Source organism: Xiphophorus maculatus, chromosome 13, assembly GCF_002775205.1.
Source record: "Xiphophorus maculatus strain JP 163 A chromosome 13, X_maculatus-5.0-male, whole genome shotgun sequence".
Classification (NCBI taxonomy): domain Eukaryota; kingdom Metazoa; phylum Chordata; class Actinopteri; order Cyprinodontiformes; family Poeciliidae; genus Xiphophorus; species Xiphophorus maculatus.
The window spans coordinates 24,352,472-24,372,593 of NC_036455.1; the positions used below are offsets into that span (position 1 = coordinate 24,352,472).

General features: G+C 42.0%; 1 protein-coding gene across 1 annotated transcript; it reads left to right on the forward strand.

Moving 5' to 3' along the window:
- The first annotated feature begins 5,687 nt into the window (after positions 1–5,687).
- LOC102222342 (tribbles homolog 1-like) lies at positions 5,688–14,260 on the forward strand. The gene is made up of 3 exons (XM_005797431.3): positions 5,688–6,581; positions 7,876–8,168; positions 11,478–14,260. Exons 1-3 carry the CDS (start codon positions 6,264–6,266, stop codon positions 11,950–11,952), a joined length of 1,086 nt encoding a protein of 361 aa, XP_005797488.1. The 5' UTR covers positions 5,688–6,263; the 3' UTR covers positions 11,953–14,260.
- Positions 14,261–20,122: the final 5,862 nt, after the last annotated feature.

Here is a 20,122-nt window from a genome sequence, read left to right on the forward strand (position 1 = left end):
CAAACAGTGACCAGTACAAAAGAGAAACATTCAGACATAAAAACTCATCATAAAAATTAAATAAATCACTTGAAGTACAGGAGGAATTTTCAACCTTTTCAAACCACATGAGATACAGGAACCGATTTGACGCTCCTGTCAGTAATACTTAAAGATAAACTGCATTTCAGCTAAACATTATTCCTTGAAACTGCTTCTTTGCAATTTCTTGAGATAAATGTTTCTTGTGAATGCACTTTCACCATTGTGTTTTTTTCTTTTTCTTCAGCTACAGCTTCGCAGAAGACCTTTAAGGAAGTCTTTCTGCTGAGTATGTGCAAGCATGACAACTCCCCTGCGTGAGAATAAATGCTCTCAATCAATAGGGAACCATCTGGAGGTATATGTTCCAATAAACTTGGTTTTGGTGAGCTATAAAACCTGAGCAGAGCGCACTGTAAAATTTGAACCAGATTTTGAAACCCGAGTGGGTTTTGAAATACAAAAACACATGTATGACCAAGAGGGCAATCAGGCTCATCTACAGCCTCACAGATGAAAGACATTGTGATGGACAAGTTGGGATAACTTGCCAAGGAAGGCAGCATGTCTTGGCCAGACTAAAGTCTGGAGCAATTCCACATGAAACAGCCTCCATCTCAGCTCCTGGTTTGATTGATTGCCCCTGAGGTCAATTGAGGTTATAAAAACAGAGCGTATTCATCAAAGGTGGTTACTGTGGTCTGATGACTATCTCCACACGAGACCTCAGCATTTAAGTTCATGGCGTTTTCAGAGTGCAGAGGTCAGGATGTACAGTAGAACAGAATTGCATGCATGTGAGACCAACTTTTTATTTCAGAGGCAGACTGTACACCCAAGGGGGAAATAACTGTGTAGTTCAATATCCATTACACGTCTATATCTCACTCTCGTCTGCAACAGGGTGTCAGCTTGCCAAAAGCGCTGAAATAACTGGAGAGTCAGACATTTGGGAAAATCAAATTTTACCCTTATATAAAAAAAGCATAGCCTCTGGCTTTTTATATTAAGTAGAGTCAAATAATTGACTTTCTAGAAGCCCCTCAGCTGCATACACTATTAGGTTATTTTATATCTGTCTTGCGGAGGTTCAATGAGGAGGTCATTGCTTGGCAGAACATGACAACAAACATGTTTGATGTAGTTTTGCACACCAGGTATTTTGTCAAAGAGTAAGATTGGCAATTGCACTGCCTGAACCTTGTGGTGGTTGTTTGTTTTCCCTGTGTCTGTGGTTGATCCTTGGGTTTGAGTCAAACAAAGCTCTTAAACTGTGACTCATACAAAATCAGAAAATAAACAGGAAAAAAAATCTAACTAAACAATAATTGTTTTGACCTAAACTTCGAGTATGGAGACTGCTTGTATTGTGCATTTCTTCGCCAGTGTAGTTTGCAGCCATTTTTAAACATCTGTCATTGAAAAGCCTCAGTTTTGTCATCCCTCTATCAATTGTCACACTCGGTTTATTGCTCCCCAGTTTCAGGGGGTTGGTGCCTACTACCTCCAAACAATCAGAGTGCAACCGGCTTGATACACCCTGGAGAGATTGTTAGGATCAACACATAAACACATTCTTACCTTCAATGTTTCCAATTAACTCTGTATGCATGTTTATGGGTCATGCAATTCCTTGTTACTCCTCTACACTTCTGCCCCTTAGTTTCAAGGGTATGTATTACTTGGTTAGGTTTAACACAACATTTTGGATAAGGTTTAAGTAGAAAATCCTTAGTTTTCCAAATCCCAAAGAAAGCACTTTATAATGATCCACTGACCAAGCATTGAAAATAATTTGGAGATTCAGACATAGCTTGGTAACACTTTGGTTACATTTTGGCTTGAACCTTTCAAGTCAATAAAGTGAAGTGGGAAGAAAACACCACACGAAAAACAAGGAGTAAACTTTTAAGATGAAGGGAGTCCAATTTAAATGCAGCCTTAGTCACAAAACATTAAGTTGAGGTTGTAACATACTTCTGGTATGTTCTTATAGAGGTAGTTGCATATCTTTTAGAATATGTCTATCATCCTAAACTTTAATACAAGTATGCTGAAAACCAAATGCAGACAAATTCAGATTTTGCTCCAGCAGAAAGATTTTGACACCCAGATTTTGTATCTACGGTTGAACTCTTGGTGTGGTCTTAAAGTAGCGCCCCCCCCCCCCCCCCCCCCCCCCTTTTTTTATTATTATTTCTGTCTTTTTACATTGAGAAAGATTACCCAGCAGTAACACTGATTCCCAGTGATGGCTGGCTGTCAGCCAAAGCAGACTTTTAACTATTTTCAAAGCAGATCAATTCCCAGCCTCTCTGTATGGCTGCCAGCAGCGAGGGACTCTTCTAATTATAACAAGGGAGAGCATGGTCTGAATACTGTTTTCTTTTGCAGCTTGCTGGTGTGGGGACTCAGTTACACTCCCACACAGGCACCGAATAGATAAATATAACACACACCTTCATGCACACACAATGGAAGGCTGCAACCTTCTGATTAGTAACATAATTTACATCATAGAGTCAAATGAAACCTAAACATCTTGGGAGAATCTTACAAGGTGACCTCAGTGCATCTCCTGTCAGGGGCAAAATAGACGATTCTGGGTTGATCAGAATGAGACAAGAAGTTTTATAGAACCTGTAATGAGTGTAGATTACTCCAGTTTATATTTGAGTAATCCATTTAAATTACTAATAAACAACCCAGTTTAGGTTTGATCAATCTAAGTATGTTACAATGACCAGGTGCAGTTCAAATTAAAGGAAAGTCTCTGAAATAGTTGCTCATTTAGCACTACAAAGCAGAAACAATTTGGAATTGTTTGCAGCTAACGACTAGCTGTCTGTTGTGCCTTCCCAAAGCAGTTGTGCTTAATTTGTCACTCTTTCTTAGCTCTACCAAGTAGCCAAAGTGCTTCTATACAGGTGATTTAAGAGTAGGAAATTGAGGAGGCATAGATTGGTAAAACATCTGTCTGCTGAATCTCAATTTCAGCTCCAATATTTAGATGTTAGGATCCAAATCTGGTGTAAAGCATTGAGCCATCCTGCATTGATCAACAGTTGAAGGTGACAGTGGGGGTATTGTGGTGTTGGATAAATTATCTTGGAAAACTTTGGATTTTTGAGTATTGTGTAAACCCCACATCCTACCAGAGCATTGTTGTATTGTATTCCAACGACCTCACCAGATCTCAAGCCGACAAAGCTCCTTTGGGACGTGGTGGAAGGGATGATTCATATCGTCAATGTGCAGCCGACAAATCTGCACAAACTGTGTGATGCTCTCTGGTCAATATAGATACCAATTGCTGTCGACAGGTTTTTCAATCTTGTTTAATCTATGCCAGAAAGAGTAAGAGTAAAGGTAAAAAGGGGGTCCAAAGTCGCTCCGTGAGCTACTGCACCTAGTGTTAGGAAACAGACTTTACTTTATCACTAAACTTTGTGCTGTCTTAATATCTGTATATTTGTTTACACCCTTACAAACTGTCATTGCATGGAGTCTAGGAAAACCTTTCTTAATCACAGCCAACACAAAAAAGCCGATTCCTCCTGTGAACACCTGAACTCTGTGTCGCACTTAAACAAACTACAGTCACACAACCTTTCTTTGATGTCAGACAACAATGACTTTTTCGGCCTGAGAACCGACGACAATAACGACTGTTCAAGCTGTTGTTTAGGACTTTAAAAGAAATGAAAAAAAAAATCCGGAAACCTGTTCCTGTGCCTGCTCTGCTGCATGACAAACACATTTGCTCACCGACACACACATACATCAATCAGCCTGGTGAGTCACCTTCAGGTTTTTTTGGTATCGTAGGACGACCACTGCACAAAGAAAGAATGAGAGACCTAAAAATAACAGCCATCATTCCTGTGGAATCTGCGGCTCATCCATGTTTGGCCAGCCTGCGGGAACAGGTTTCTGTGACCTTTCTGAGTCAAGCAGAACCCAGCTGCTGTGACCTGGTTAAGTGTGTGACCTCCTAGCGCGAGGAACTGGGCTGCAAAATGTAAAGAGAGACATTTCTGAAGTGGCAAGCTTCTGTTTGGAAGGAGGAGCTGTTAGAAAGTGCAGACACACACTCACACACACACCCCCACACACACACACCCAGAGAGGCCAGCTGGTGCGTTTCGGAGAACACTCAGCAAGCTTCTGCCGCAGCAACCGTACTTGTTCAACATCAAGCAGTGGAGGGAAAAAAAAGAGAACTCTTGCACAACACACACATGCAGTCACGCGTGTGTTCACACCCCGACAAAACACATCATTGTCCACGTTGCTAATCACTTCATATGCTGCCGTCTTCAGCAGTCTTCTTTACAGGAATGGTTTTGATCTGACTTTATATTCTGCTCTTCACCCTGCAATCTCCGGCTCTCACCCTCTGAAGCAATAGCCCATAGCTCACTTATTATATTTTCTCAAGAATGTTGCATCAGTTGAACACAGATTGCATATCATCTCTTCTCTCCTCAGTGGTATTTTGCAGTCATATTAACTTCAGATTGCTTACAGTTGGTGTTGTTTACCGAGCCACGGTGGCGCACTTTATATGTGAATGCTTATAGCCCAGCACTGCTGCAGTTTTATAGGGGTGAGTCATGTTCACATAACAAACAGGCCCTGCATGGGAAAATACTGTATCACAGGATGCAGAGTTAAGCCCGAATCCACCGTGTGTTTAGTCCACACCTGAGACTCCGCAGGGGCTTGGAAGTTCAAAAATTAAACAAAGCACACCGGCAGCAGAAAACAAAATGCAAGGCAGACATCAACACTTTGAGTTCACACGTACGTTGTTATTTTTACAGTATGAATTGTGATTTCTATGAAGGACAGTAAGTCACAGTCCTTTGTTGAAGCTCCGCGGCTTTCTTTTCTTCTCAGTTCCTTCGAAACCAGTAAAGAATTTCAACAGGGACACTGCAGAGAGCTTTACGACAGCAGGAATGACCACTGACCTGTTGCCAGGGACTTTCTGTGTCATTACAAAAAGTAAATCACATCCTGTCCTCCTATGTGAGATGACATGGTGTGTTTAAAATTTTGTGGTTGCAGTTTTGTTGTGTGCTTTGTAAACCAGTATGGGTTTCCTTCTCATTGTGTGTTTCTCTCTTTTTTTATCATGTGGTTTGATTCCCGTTTGAAAGGTTCCCAGTATGTTATTGGTTTTATGTGAAGTTGCGTGTGTTTCTGAATTGTTGTGCTTGCAAAATGTGGTGTTCGGTTTGCCTTTCTATTTTCTCTGCAGGCACCCTCGGCGGTGGTTTGGGGTGTGTTGATGTGCTGCATCTCAACATGGCGCTCAAGCAGCAATGTGACTGACAGGACGGCCCTGCAGAGGATAGTGAGGGGAACTGAGAAGGATTATTATTATTATTATTATTATCCACTCCCCACTGACTGCATAAGGCGAGAGATACAAAACGTTGCGTGGTGAGCTAAAACTCGAAGCTGGTTGTGTTTGTGCCTAACACGAAAAAAAAAAGAAGAAAACAAGTACAACATGGCGATATAAGAGCAGAATATTACGAAACACCTGAGTCAGACAACAAGTTAGAGATGGTTAATTATTGTCTAGAGCCTGCTTAATGATGTAGGCATGATAAGGTTGACTGACACATGATCTCCTCATTCCTGGCAGCTGCTCCGGTTCTTGTTGTATCAGCGCAATCTCAGAAGTGAGCAGGAATGTGGAGACTCGCAGCGCCCTGTTAAAACTCCCTTTGCCTCATGCCCGCTTGGAGAGCCTTTCTTTTTCTTTCTTTTTTTTTTAAATACATAAGCTGGAAGGTGACAGTGGGCAGAATCATCACACAAGACGGGCTGAGCTGGAGTCTGTGCTGTTACTGGATTGCTCAACGCTTGTGTCACCAGGAGGCTGGACTGGTCGGGCGGAGTGTTTGAGCTCAGAGCTCGACATCAGTGGAGCGCACTCACTCTCAACCTCTGTGAGTGAGGCGGTCTCTTTCTCTCTCTGTCTCTCTCTCTTTGTCTGTCTGTCTTTTCCCTTCTTTCTCTGTCGGGGCTTTTGAGGATTGGATTTTTTTTTCCTCTCCCTCCTCACTGAAAGTAGCTCTGAAGCAGCACCCAGAGCAGGACGTTGGATTCACTGGTCTGAGAAGTCTCCGACGGGAAGAAATGGAGCGCACAGTTGGCATATTCTGCTAGGACGCATCTTGAACAAGTGGACTCCCTCTCTCTTTCTGAATCTAATTTTGTCCTAAATGGTGAATCGGCCCTTCAGGATGAACTTGCAGTGCAGCAGCCCGGTGGCTCCCTGCATCCGCAGAGTCGCCCACAAGCGCCTGGACTCGGACGACCAGCCGCCGGCTAAATGCGCGAGGCTGAGCGCCGATTCGGGGGACCCGCAGGGACTCCTCGGCACGTCCCCCAGCTCCCCGGTCAGCCCCGCAGCCAACCCGGTCCCCGCCACCCACCAGGGACCGTCCAGGATAGGAGCGTTCCTGCTGCTGCCCCTGGCGGACCGGGAGAGCCTCCACGGCGCGATGAACACCGACACCGGCGATGAGCTGCTGTGCAAGGTATGCGCAATCCAGGCCATTGTGCAATTTTTTTTTTTCAATGAATGATGTTGCTCAATCGCCCGTCTGACATGTTATCCGTATTTAGCTTACCTTTTTTTTCAGCAAATGTCATTCTCACGCGAAATCTGTTGACACTTTGCGTAATAACGGCGGCGTTGCTTAATGGTTTAATTTTTTTTTTGAAGGGCTTCTTGAGGCCATTTGATCAGCTGAAATAAATAACAAATAAACAGTCGCACGCCGACTTGCTTTGTGTTGTGGAAACGCACTCTCTGCCAGTCCTCAGCACCACAGCTCCATACTGTCTGTCAACTCGGCTTATTTGCATACACGTCATTGCAATCCGCCAGGCTGTGACAAACACACAGAAATGCAAACATGTATGGGAAAGATGGAAAGCGATGATAGGGATGTGCCCAGATAAGGAAATATTCCTGAACTGCTCCACTTTTGTGTGTGTGTTTTTTCTCCCCCTTTTTCCACTGTGCATAGAGTACAGTGGATGCATTTGGCTTTGTTGTTTAATAAAAGTTAATCGCTTCATGCTTGAGTGACTCATTCGCAGAGACGCATCTAAAAAGTTTTGCAAGGGAGGAAGGGGGAAGCAAAATGGGGACCACTAAAAATTCATGCTGTTGCAAATGAAAAAGTTATGACAGAATCTACAGTTTCATGTTATCGTTGCACTTAAAACCTATCTGCTGTAAAAAAAAATAAATAAATAAATAAATAAATAAATAAAAAGAGAACGACTAAGACATTTAAGTTTTTAATCAGACGTCTATGCAGAAATCAGCTGACTTGATGTGTTCAAACATATATTTTGTTGCTTTCGTAGAATTTAGTGTCTTTGATCTTAAAATGCTATAACTCTCAGATATTTTTTAATACATGATCTTTTAATGAAGTGACTTATTCTGAAAGGGGGATCAGGAAGGAGAAAAATGACAGTACATAGAAATAGAAATAAAGGAAATTGTTTCAACTCATAGCAAATGAGTTTCCTTTTGACTCTTCAATTCTAAGAAAAAAAAACATTACGCAAGAGTTGGCTGTAATTTTAGCTAATGTATAAAGGTGTCCGGTGCTTCCATTAGCCCACAGCATGATGACACTACTGCTTTTTTGTCACCCTTTTGTGAAACTCAGTAGATATCCTGTTTGTTTGTTTTTTTAATTCACCACTATATTTGCATACCTCACACAATAACAATCCCACTCCCTCCACTTTTCTCTAACTTTCCACCCTGCATCTCTCTCCCTCTTCCTCATTCTCCAATCCCTCTGCCAGGTGTTTGATATGGGGGTGTACCAGGAGAAGATCAGAGCCTACGGCGTTCTGCCGCCTCACAGGAACGTGGCTGGCATCAGGGACATCATCCTGGGGGAGCGCAAGGCCTACGTCTTCCTGGACAAGGACTTTGGGGACATGCACACCCTTGTGAAGAGCTGCAGGCGACTGGACGAGGAGCAGGCCCGCAGACTGTTCCGGCAGGTGGTCCTGGCCGTGGCACACTGCCACCAGGCGGGTATCGTGCTGGGCGACCTCAAGCTGCGCAAGTTTGTCTTTGCGAATGAAAAAAGGTGAGATCAACTGAACAGGAAGCTGTTTTAAGATCAACTATGTGGGGAGATTAACAGGGCAGTTCAGCTATTAGAAAGGAAGCTCTGTTAGCATGTTAAAAGCAGTTGATGTCCTAACTCCCTTAATACTCTCATGGTATCTCTATTTAGTGTAAATCCACTCTGATCAGCCCCTTGCTAGGGAAAGTTGCAGACGGCACTTAACTCAGAAACAATGTTTAACTTTTTTTCTATGCTCATTGAAAGAGCCTGTCTATACACACTTTTTCCTGATTTCCAATAAGGAATATCACTTTCCTTGTCTAATTTCTCACCCAAATGAATTAGAACTGACAACTGGTAAACCTTTTCATATGGCTGACGATTACATTAAAGTGACAGTCCGAATTTTTAAAGCAAACCAATAGCTGAGTTGGCTGTAATCTGCAACTTCACCAATAGATGGCTCTATGTTGCACACTTTCCTCTTTCAAGAAAGTAAAAATGAATACGGTGCACTTACGCTGTGCAACGTTCCTCCTTTCCACACTGCAAATTTGCTCAAGCACATTTTTATTGTAATCTTCATATAACAGTGAGGTTATTTTGTTTGAATGGTATTAAACCTGAATGGCTGCAGTGTAGTGGCACATGCCAGTGAAAGCCCACAGCCAACATGGCAGCAGCTGATACACACAGGCCGTGTGTTTCGGATCTGGATGTGGGAACAGATAGAGTAGGAGGTTCTGTACTTGTGGAGGCAGACTGCTCAGCTTCCCAGATTTTCGCCTTCTCTGTCTGTCTCCCATCCTCGCCTGCGACGTGTCCCTTTGTGTGCTCGCGTTCTGTTTGTTTTGCATGTGTATGTGCCTGTATGTGTGAATGTGGTGGGTGGCAGTTTTGGCAGAGCCGCGAGACGAGGCTGCTGAATGAGACGATCGTACCCTTCTGCAGGCCGTTACATTCGAAAACATTTATTGCTCATTATTTATTAATAAATTACATCATAGCTGCGCTGCAGGAGAACCGATGGCTCCAATTGGGTTTCATTCACATGCACTTTCTTGCACGGAGGAGTAGTTCTGATGCTTTGAACCGGCTCCCACACACACACACACACACACACACACACACACACACACACACACACACACACACACACCACCCACACAGACACACATATGCTTTTACTTGTGGGTGCTATCTTCCGTTCAGGAAATCACTCAAAACATTTTCCAACTAAATTATTTGTTGCATCTTTTAACCCTCCTGTAGCCCTGTTTCTTAGAAGCATCAGCTTATTTCTCTCTTTCACCGACATTCCCAAACACACATTTCCATGACGAATTATCATCAGTAAGCGTCTTCAGTCATAACCTCAGGGTTAGCAGGGTTACAGTGGATGAATAAGAGCGGGGAACCACTGAGAGGAGTTGAAGCTGCTTGTGCCCCTCTAATAGCTATACCGCTGCAGAGTGATGAGTCACAGTGTATATGTGCAGAGGAGAAAAGGAGGGAGGGCTGCACAGCTCCTTTTCCTCAACCTTAGGTGTTTGTTCATACATGCTGAGGTTTGTACTAAATTACAAATAAAGCTGTGATGTGTTCTTGCACCGACGATTTTCTTACCAAACACCTTAAACATACACCTTAAGAAGTTTGGCACGGTTTTACCCACATTTCTGTGACATATAGTTTGAAAAAACTTACTTCTAAACATCCACAGACACACGTCAACATAAGTGTGATACGGATCTGTATGATTTCACTCTTTCCTCCGAACATTTCTGTAAAATTTACAATTCAACACCTCTGGAGCCCTGATACACAAGCTGTGATGCAATGCCCTGGCCGACAAAGCTGCTTTCCAGCCAGAGTCACGAAAAAATTCACAACAATCTGATGAATGCTGTCCTCATTGACACACACGCCACACACACACATGCAGATATGGAAAAACAGAGTGCAGATGGAGGAGTCAGCTTAGGGAAGGTGAATAGTGCTGAGAAGCATGCAGAGCTTGACTGCCGGGCCAACCCTCGTCTCCGTGCGTCACTGATGTGGCAACAGCCATTTGAGGGTAATTATGGCACGGCTGGCGCCGCCAGTGTGGGACCCAGGTGCAGATAGACTGGGCTCGAGACGTAGCCGGAGAGAGGAGAGAAGATATGTTCTCTCAACAGAGGGGATGACTCACTCTCTCCACTCCTTTAACTCTCTCTATTCTGATTCTCTTTCTGCCTCCATCCCTCTTTCTCCCCCACCGACTTATCTCCTCCACTATCTGGCTGCTTAAATATCATTTGCTCTCCGCTTCGGCCCTTCTGGCTGTCACGCTGTCTGTGGTGATCTGTTTTTCTCCTCAGCTGCTCTTTTATTTCCGCTGAAGGGGTTGCCCAGATTTTGTGCTAAATACAAAATACATTGTGCTTCTTTGTCATTTTTGCTTGACAAAAATCTATTCATGCCTTGTAAACATTGCCTAGTCATTGATGGGATGATGACATTTCTTTCCCCTGAAAATGAAAAGATGCTCACATTAAAAGCTGTGTGTGCAGTTAGCTTATTTTATTGATACACACGCTTTTCTTCGAACAATCTGTGCTTATGTGGGTCTAAGCATTTTCTAAAACTCAAACAAAAGTAGGAGTTTTGGCCCAGAACTGCTTTAGCCGTGCCATTGGTAGTGTAAGTATTGCCAACCTCATCAGCAGCTGTATGTGGAGTATCAGTATTAGTTATTGATTAGATTCTTGCAGACATGTAGACACATTTTTTTAAATATCGGCTCACTATTAATTTCTAAGAGTATCCGTGCACTGAGATTTAAAAGTCTTGAAGTCTTTTCAGGGGCTGAAACAGAGTAGAAAATCTCAGGCCCCCAGTTGCTCTGCTCCAGGACTAAATGCATGTCCCATCATTTATATCTGCTCCAGGACTAAATGCATGTCCCATCATTTATATGCCTAAATATAGTTAGCAGAGTGTGAGTAAGGAAGGAGGAGAGTGCTGCAGTTTTATATTTATATGAGTGTTTATGTGGCCAGGCTAGTGCCAGGAAGTTACTGGAAATTTGCTTAGGCAGCTCTGTTTTTTAAACAAGAGTCACTCAGCTGGTCTTGGGTCAGAGTGAGGTCACTGGAGGATGGTATGCAAATATGTGTGCTGCCGGTATCTAGACTGTCTGTCCATCTGTTGCTGCGCAGATTAAGGCTAAACAGAAGATGTCATAACACATAATAACTAAAGCTCCCTGCTCTTGTTGTAGGTTTAAACAGAATAGGTTCTGGGCGTCTAAATTCTAATGATTTCTCAAATTTGTTCTTACAGGACACACGTGAGACTAGAGAGCCTTGAGGACTGCCGCATCCTTGAGGATCCCAACAAAGACTCTATGTCAGACACCCATGGGTGCCCTGCCTACGTCAGCCCTGAGATCCTCAGCGGCTCAACACCGTACTCCGGCAGGATGGCTGACATGTGGAGCCTGGGGGTCATGCTGTACACCATGCTGGTGGGTCGCTATCCCTTCCATGACCCGGACCCGGCCACTCTGTTTTCCAAAATCCGCAGGGGCCAGTGCTGCTTGCCGGAAGGCTTGTCGCCGAAGGCCAAGTGTTTGCTCCAGAGCCTGCTGAGGAAAGAGCCTTCAGAGAGACTAACGGCAGCCGAGCTGCTTGCTCACCCGTGGTTCCACCTGCCGCTGTCGCCCCAGGATGTAGCGTCGGGTGAGCAGGAGGCGAGCTCGGCGGAACAGACAGTGCCATCCTTTGAAGTGGAGGAGAACGACGATCTGTTCTGTTGACAGACACGGTTAAGAGCCTGACTAAGAGACCAAAACAGATCTCGTCGTCGTCGTCGTTTTCGTATATTGGCACTTTTTAGAAACCTGTTTGTGTACTGGTATGTGTACATACAACCTCAAGCTTTCTACAGAAACTCACTGTACTGTATTCTGATGTCTTGTATGTGTTACTTTGCTAAGGGCATTGCTTACAATGGTCATTCATTGTGCAGTTGTGCATTTTAAAACAATAGTTGGTGCTAAAAGAAATCACAATGATTCAGAATTTGTCAGATGGTTTTTAAAAGAATATTCTCTGCAGGCTTCTTTGAGTGTATCACATGAATTTTAAACCCCTCTCTCTCTCTTTGCTTGCATTCATGCACCTTCACAAAGCATTAGCTGAATCTTAACTGCGATGGCCAGGGCTGTTGTTCCTCTCACTCTCTGGCCAGGCTGCGGCTGACTCAATATTTGACTCGAGGACGGTTTGAGCTCAAGCCCGACGTCCTCGAGCAGACAGTGACACAAAGTAGGAAAGATGGTTAGCAAGGGACTCGTGTGTCACCCTCAGCGTGACACTACGGAGGTGTCTCACTGCCAATCTGCCCATGTCTGAGCGAGTGCAGATCGTTTACAAATCTCACACCATGTGCAGAAGGTTGAGAAAGGCAGGATGTTGCTGGTGTAAGACTTGTCACACTCAGTCAGCAAATAATAGTGACACCAGTTCTGAAAGAAGTTCTTGTAAATAGCCGACACAGTGGAGGTTTTATCTCGTTGGTGGCCAGTGATATATGTATAAAAGAGTTGCACCGAGTGAGGAAATGTCTGATCGGACAGGGCAGCTGTTGCAGCCACAGCTGGGCAGGGGCCAGTATGAAATTCTCATGCTAAAACATTGGTTTGAATTTTTGTGTATTTAGATAAAACCTCAATCAACTAATCTGATGATTAACATGATCTAAAAAAAAAGAAAAGCACTATTATTGCTATTTGGAAATATAGGATGAATTCAGTTGAATTTAAAGTGCTTATTGTCTATGAAATTATCCATTTTGCTGCTGCCTAATTCACATTAGCTAGCTATTTGCTGTGCAGCTCTTAGCTGGCCCATTGTACTTTTAAAACAGCATTACTTTGTAAGAGCAGCGGCTGCCTCTCTGTTAGGTCAAACAGCATGGCTTGCTGTTGTTTTAAGGCTAAAAATATTTCCGAGCAGCAAATTTTCTCTGTTTGTAAAAACGTGAAGCAGCCTTCTTTTGGTTAGCTGAGCCAAAAAGTGAGCAGAAGTAGGCGAGGGCTTGACTTCCCTGCTATATGTTATTATAACTGGAGAAAACTCTACCCACTCTGGTATTTTCTCTCAAGTGGATTTCAATCCATAGGAACTTAATGATAGGTGATTTTCACTGTCTATAAATCTTAACTTTTTGAAATCTTGGTACACCTGGATACCAAAACTGGCCAATGCCATCGCTTCGGGTTTTAGGAATAAGCCTTGTCAACGATCACTAAGTTGTCATGGTAGTCAGGAACAGAAAGTGCCACGTTGCATTGAAAAATATAAATTTCTCTGTGAAGTGGTCGAACCTGTTCTTTCTAGTGTCTTTGGAACATCACGTCAGTGATCAAACAAAGCCGAGTAGTTGCGCCTGCATTTGCTGTGCTTCGTAAACCGAAGGAGACTGAGTTGGTCGCAGTCTGGCAATATACAATGTCTGTTGATGAGTCAGCGCTTAAACTTGTCAGTAGAAACTGACTCTGACCTTGACTAAAGGACTTTCTTCAGACCAGTTCACTTCTTTACTACTACTTTTTTTTTTGTCGTCAGGGACATGATGTACGAAACCTAAAAGAGACATTCAAATTATTTGGTTTGTGACAAAAGAATGGAGACTTCCAAGCCTACTTCATTCTGATACGATAGTCTTGACGATGGTACTGAATCTGGTACATCTGAGGAGTGATTAACCTTTAATTTCCGGGTCATACAGTAGCTTATTCTAAAATATATTATCTTGTTTGCTGGAGACTGTAAGAGACTGGTGACAACTTGCATTGTTCCTCACAAGGAAGTAATTTAAGAGATTTATGATTTTGTTGCTTTATATATGTAGAGTGAGTCACTCATATGACGTGTAAAGTAAACTGACACGGGTGCACAATCTCCATATTGCACTGTGAATCATGTAGTTGTGACACAACCTGAAGGCTTCGTCAGCCCCTAGTGGTTACATGTGAGAGTTATATTCAGTGTACAAAGTGTGTAAATATGTATATTTGAAGTATATGTTGAATAATTGAATAAAGATCACAGTTTTTCATATTCACGTGACTTGTTCTTCATTCCCTCTCCACCTTCACAGCTTAAGTATGTGCCTTTAAAGGTTTTCCTAGAAGAAATCTTTTTTGTTTGAACTCCTCATTGTCGCAAAGGCCAACAACACTTTTCCTTCGTCTGTCTCTCCAAAAGGAAAAGAAGTGGAAAAACCTTTGACCGCTCAGTCTCCATCTCTTCCTCCAACCGGTTTCTCTTCTCTGACCTTTGCGTAATGTAACATTTAACTCCTCAAACACACAAATGTCAATAGCGGGTCAATGTCTTTTTCCTGGAATACACCAGGGAGAGCATTCGCTCTGTTGTGTTCTTTTTTCTTCTTTTTTTCCCCCCAATAACCTACAGAGTGTGAGGTCAAGTCATTAAAAAACACAGCACAGTATTACCTCAAACACATCTACTCTTTTCCTGCCTGCTCTACTTTTACTCTCGGATCATTTGTTTGACCTATAAGAGCTTGGCATGTCTCCACCCTTTGCTTGTTATGACTACCCGAGGCACGGCTGGCTGGGGCTTGCGTAAGTGTCGAGTGTATGTGTTCTTGTGCATACCTGCTTCCATGTCTGCGTAAGTGTGTGAGTGAAGAGTCAGATTAGGTATCAACAGGGTAGCTGACTTGTCTTGGTTGCTGGGAAGCAGCCAAAGCAACTACAGTATTGCTTAACTGTGAGTCGAGGTTCCGTCTCGGGGGATGACGGTAAAAATAAGGTGTAGGATGAGGTCATGTAATAAATTTCTACAGGAAACTCTTGTTTTGTGAACCTGAAGGGATTTATTGACATATTAATCTCATATCCTTTAAAGGGAATGTAATCTTAAGCAAAGTGCCTGTCGGTGAGAGCTGAAATGAGTTTAGGAGTTGCGAAATCCTCTCAGGTGAACTTTGTGAAGTCATCCTCTCCCTTTGGCCACAAGCATAAACTTTATCCTTCCTTTAGGTCTGGGATCATTAAGGTTTCCCAACCACATAATCTTTCAAACAACAAACCTCAGTAACTTCCCATCATATGTTATTCAGTGCTGCTTGAAGGTCACAAAGATCATCAGCAACTTCCCAAGACCTCTGTGACCTCACGATGCAATGTCAACATTTCAGAACATAGTGTTCACAAATACTGCAAAGGCTGTTGACATGCTGTAAAGCTACTGGATGTTTTAGGAGAAAGGTATGTGGTTTGATTTGCCATGTGGAGGAAAGTGAAAGTAAAATATATTAATCTGCAATTGTTTGACGCATGAAAGTGAGATATAGAAGCAGATAGTGAAGCACCTGTCCCCTGGATGAGACTGAGCATTGTGTCTTTTCCTGGAACCTGTTGGCTCCAAATCGTTCCACTGATGCAATGGAAATATCATCCCTCTGTTTGAGTGACCCTCTGACCTGCTTTATTTCATAACACAAATTCCTGGAGGAAAGCTCCAGCTGAGCGCAGTCCGCCGTTCTGGACCGGATGCCTCATAATGAAGGTGGTGTTTTCGCCTTTCATCCTAAATCAGAAACACATACCTGGGAAAATAGCGGAGTGACACAAAATGAGAACTCTGCCGCCATCTTGTGGAAACAATACAAATAGCAGCTTCTTGTCGAAAATAAAAATCATTCTGAACACAGAAGCCTGTTTCTTCAGAAGTTTGGATGTGGTCTGAAGTATCAGACAGATAATTAATTTGCAACATGTAACAGAAGGACCAAAAGGAGAGTCCTTTTGTCAGTGTATTACAGCACATACACTAAATCTGTACACTCCCATGTATTTCCCGCATTATATTTTTCCCATACGATTCACAAACAAATCAGTTTGAAGGGAAACAATATTAAAGATGCAATAACCCAATTGGATAATTAAGCATCTTCTGACTGTGCTTCACAATTGAGGACCTTTGGAGTCAATCAGCATCCCACACTCTGGCTTCCTGTGAGCACACTGCAAATAATGACTTTAACAGAAGGATGAAAAGGTGGAAAGGTCAGGATAGTCTTAGTAGGGCATGTTTTTCTTTGTTTGTTTGTAGTTTTTTCAGGAGTTGGAAAGGACATGTCTAACATTCATTGTCTCATTTTTTCCTAAATCAAATTCAGCCAATCAAAAAGGGTGTGCACAATTTTGAGATTGACTGTGAAATCAGAAATGTCATAGATTTCTAAATCTGATAATGGGACAGCAAAAATGATTTAGAGGCTAAAACAGTATTTGAGCAGCCATGAGATTCATATTAATGCGCAGCATCAAAAAAAGTAATAAATTTACACATTCTTGTAGAAATTAATTAAGTGACCATAAGAGGACAGGATTAGTCAAATTTCTAATCAGCACAGCCCCGAAAATTCAGGATTCGTAGAAACAAAAGACTCATGAGAGAACGGAGCATTGACAACCATCTCCGTAAAGGATAACAGGATTTATGGTGAACATAAGACTTAAAGAAATAGGTAGTAAAGAGCCAGGCATGATGATTCCTTCTGATATTTTTGTGCTGATTTACCACAACAACAACAAAAATCAATAAAATACACTGAAACCTGTGTAAGGGAACACTGTTGTTCATTTTGTTTTAGCAATAACAAACAACTTGTCAGGAATCGGGGTGTTTGGGGTTTTCTTGTTGCATCTAGTTTTGTCCACCAGGCGGCATCAATACTCTTTGTTTTACCTGGCAGAGCCTGTTGCGGCTCAGCTCACCTGAGTCCAATTACCTCATCCTACCGGGAGTACAAGAGGAGCTGACCGCCAGTACCTTTTGGCTTGAATGTCAGCCAGTTATGGTACTTCTAAGATTAGCCCTTCTCCGTTTGATCACTTTCTTTTCCCATTTTTCCCTGAACTCCTCATCTCCTCTGACTGTTTTGTAGTGAGCCGACTGTTCCCTGAGCCCATCCTGAGGATTTCCCCACCTCTATTCCTCATTATTTACCTTTGTAATAATAAACATCTCTGATTCTATGATCTCCTGTAGTGTTCTGCATGTGGGTTAAGACAGTTAACTCCACCATGACACAACTTGCAGATCACTGTTTGACGTCACTAAAGCAGGAAAAGCACTCTTCCTCTTCCCCTGTGAAAATGAAAAAAAAAAAAAACTCCAGACAGTAGTTGTAAGAGCTTTATAGGATTCGGCATATTTACAGCAACATATAGCAATAACTTAGATTGAATGTTTGTCAGCCATCATTGCTCTGCTGGGGGTACAAATACTGATCTGTCATCTCGTCTGGGTCAACAGTCTCTGAAGAACACAGAGGAAGAAAGGATCATACAAGTGTTTCTTTGATTGTGTTATCTCGAGTAAAGTGCCCCCTGGGGGACAATCTGGTCTCATCATGATTGCTTAATATGAAAGGAATTGATATTCTGATGTGTCTGTGAAGGACGTGACTCAGGAAGGTTTGCTTATTTGGATTTATCTCTTAGCAATTTAAAAACCCGCCAGAACATTTCAGCAGTATTAAGAAGGCCACTCTTTTTCTCGACATAAATGTTCTGACAACAATCAGCAGGTTGGTAGCAAGTTATGGAGGGGATTTATTGAGGACTGCTGCTCTAAAGCAGGCAGTCCTTCTCCCTACTTTCCTGGCTCATATCCTTCTTTCTTCATCTCCTGGACTTTCTTATCTTCTCCCTTCACTCCTTTCTTGTTTCCTTCCCTCCTCTCCTTTCTTATTTGCCATACCTCCTTTGTTTCCTCCCCCCGTGTCCTTTATTACTTTCCTTGTCTTACTACTTGGTTTATCCAGTTCCTGTGTTTAATGCCTGCCCACTGTAGAAAAATCTGCTTCTCTATTTAGTGTATTTAACTGAACATAAACACCTAGAAACTCTTGAAAGTTGAGTCTGCAAAAAATTTATTTCATGAAATATGTGAGACCCTGTTAAAAATAACTGAGTATTTAACTTGATAAAAATGAAAGAGCTTCTGATTAAACTTTAGATATCTTTGTTAGAATATATCTATTGCAATTATATTATGTTTTGTGATCAATATCCACTAAATGCCTAGTCAATAATAATATGCACCCATAGTATTACTACAATAATTTCTATATTAAAGTTAAAATGGGAAGTGTCCAGTAGAGGGCAATATTTTCATGTTTTTAATAAGATTTAACTGAACTCATTTGAATGTGGCCTATGCAGCTTTTCTGCACATAAACATGGTCACATAAACATTTGTTAGTGATTTATAAATGAAGCTGTACATGGATGTGCTTTTAAAAAAATATAGTAAAAGGTTCTCTGGGGTTAAAAAGGTAATAAACTACAACTTTTATGCATTTATGCATTTATGTATTCCCTCCTACATTTTAATTTACAGCAGACATTTTCAAAAAGCCTGAAAAAGTCGCCTTTGCTCACTGTGTACATGTTCACTCAGTGCATACATGTCCAGTTTTTAAACAAATATTTAACTCCCAAACTGGATGAGGTGAAACGTTATCATAAAAAGTTGTCCAGATGCGTTTTGTACCTTTCCAGTCCAAGGTTGTTTGGTTTGACTGAATCAAAGCCTTACTGAATGAACTTCAGGATGTTTTTCAGGTGACTGTTTCAAAAATAGCCTTGGACCTAAGGGAAACAGCCACTGAGTCCTGACCTAAATCCTACTGAAGACCTTTGGAGAGCTGAAACTTGTCACTGTGAAAAAAAGATGTAGCCTTAAAACAGCATGAACCCACGACAGTGGGAGAGTTTTCAGCAAGCGATGGTGGGCAGGTTCAAGACGTATTCAGATGGCTCAGGGCAAATGCTGAATAAACAGTTTTTACAGCAATAATTTGAATTATTATGTAGTATTTTTTTTATTTGACTTTATCTGTCTCTCTGGTTGAGATGGAAGAATCTTGTTTTAGTTTATTGGAGAGTTCTTCACCTTGTCTTTCGCCGGGTCAGTGCATGACCTTGGTTATTTTCTTTTTCAGCCATTCTGTTGCAGATTTGTTGCTGTTTCCAGCATCATGACCCATTTTCATCCAAGTTTCAGTTGTGACACAGATGGCCTCACATTTACCTCTAGGATACTTTGATACAAACAAAGTTTATGTTCAACTCAATATCTGCAGACTTTTTAATATTATTTGGATGAAAAGAACCCTGATCATCGCCCTTCTATTGCCGCGTTTGTCAGCTGAAATGACATTCTGCCGATGAGTAATAAAAATCAAACAGGGTTCTGTGCATTACGACCCAAAATTTCTGCCTTGTTCTCATCGATTCAAAGATCATCGATCCATTTGGCGTGGGCATCATTTGGATTAGTCTTCGCGAAACATTTGTTGTTGTCATATTCTTTTTATAAGTACGCTTCTCTTCTCTTTGCAATTTTTTTTGATAACCCACTTGGTTTTTACAGATGTGCTGTCATGATCTTGTAAAAATTTCCATCATGATGGGTAGGAACAATAGCCTCTCTCGTTGCTGATGCCTTTTACTTCTTGGCATTGTGTTAACACACACCCATGTCCTCAAAACCAGGAAATTGCCAACATTTCTGCTTTTACCTTTGTCTTATTTCTGCTTTTTATTTCTACTTTCTCTTTTGTAAAAAAATATATATATATTATGCAAATTCCTACATGGTTTTGGCATGATTTGTCAAAACAAGCTGTTGCTTATTTGATTAATTTTCACATTTATTTATTCACAACCTCTCCGTATTTGGTCGAATTACATTGTTGCTCTGACAATTGGTCAAGTAAAAACAGAAGCCTATTTTTTTCAGTTTACTTTACTCTAAAAGAAAAGGAAACGGCCTCTGTGTTATGTCAGCCATGTTTTCCTGTCGTTTCCTGGCTGCTTATTATTTTACTAGCAGCTCGGTGAGTCCGGGCTCCAGTGTTAACACTCACAACACTGA

What these genes read in the sequence shown, in the direction of transcription:
- LOC102222342 (XM_005797431.3), top strand. Translation starts at nt 6,264, where the DNA reads ATGGTGAATCGGCCCTTCAGGATGAACTTGCAGTGCAGCAGCCCGGTG. An exon ending in GCGATGAGCTGCTGTGCAAG is followed by an intron (nt 6,582 to 7,875) that starts GTATGCGCAATC and finishes TCCCTCTGCCAG; the next exon opens with GTGTTTGATATGGGGGTGTA. An exon ending in GTCTTTGCGAATGAAAAAAG is followed by an intron (nt 8,169 to 11,477) that starts GTGAGATCAACT and finishes TTGTTCTTACAG; the next exon opens with GACACACGTGAGACTAGAGA.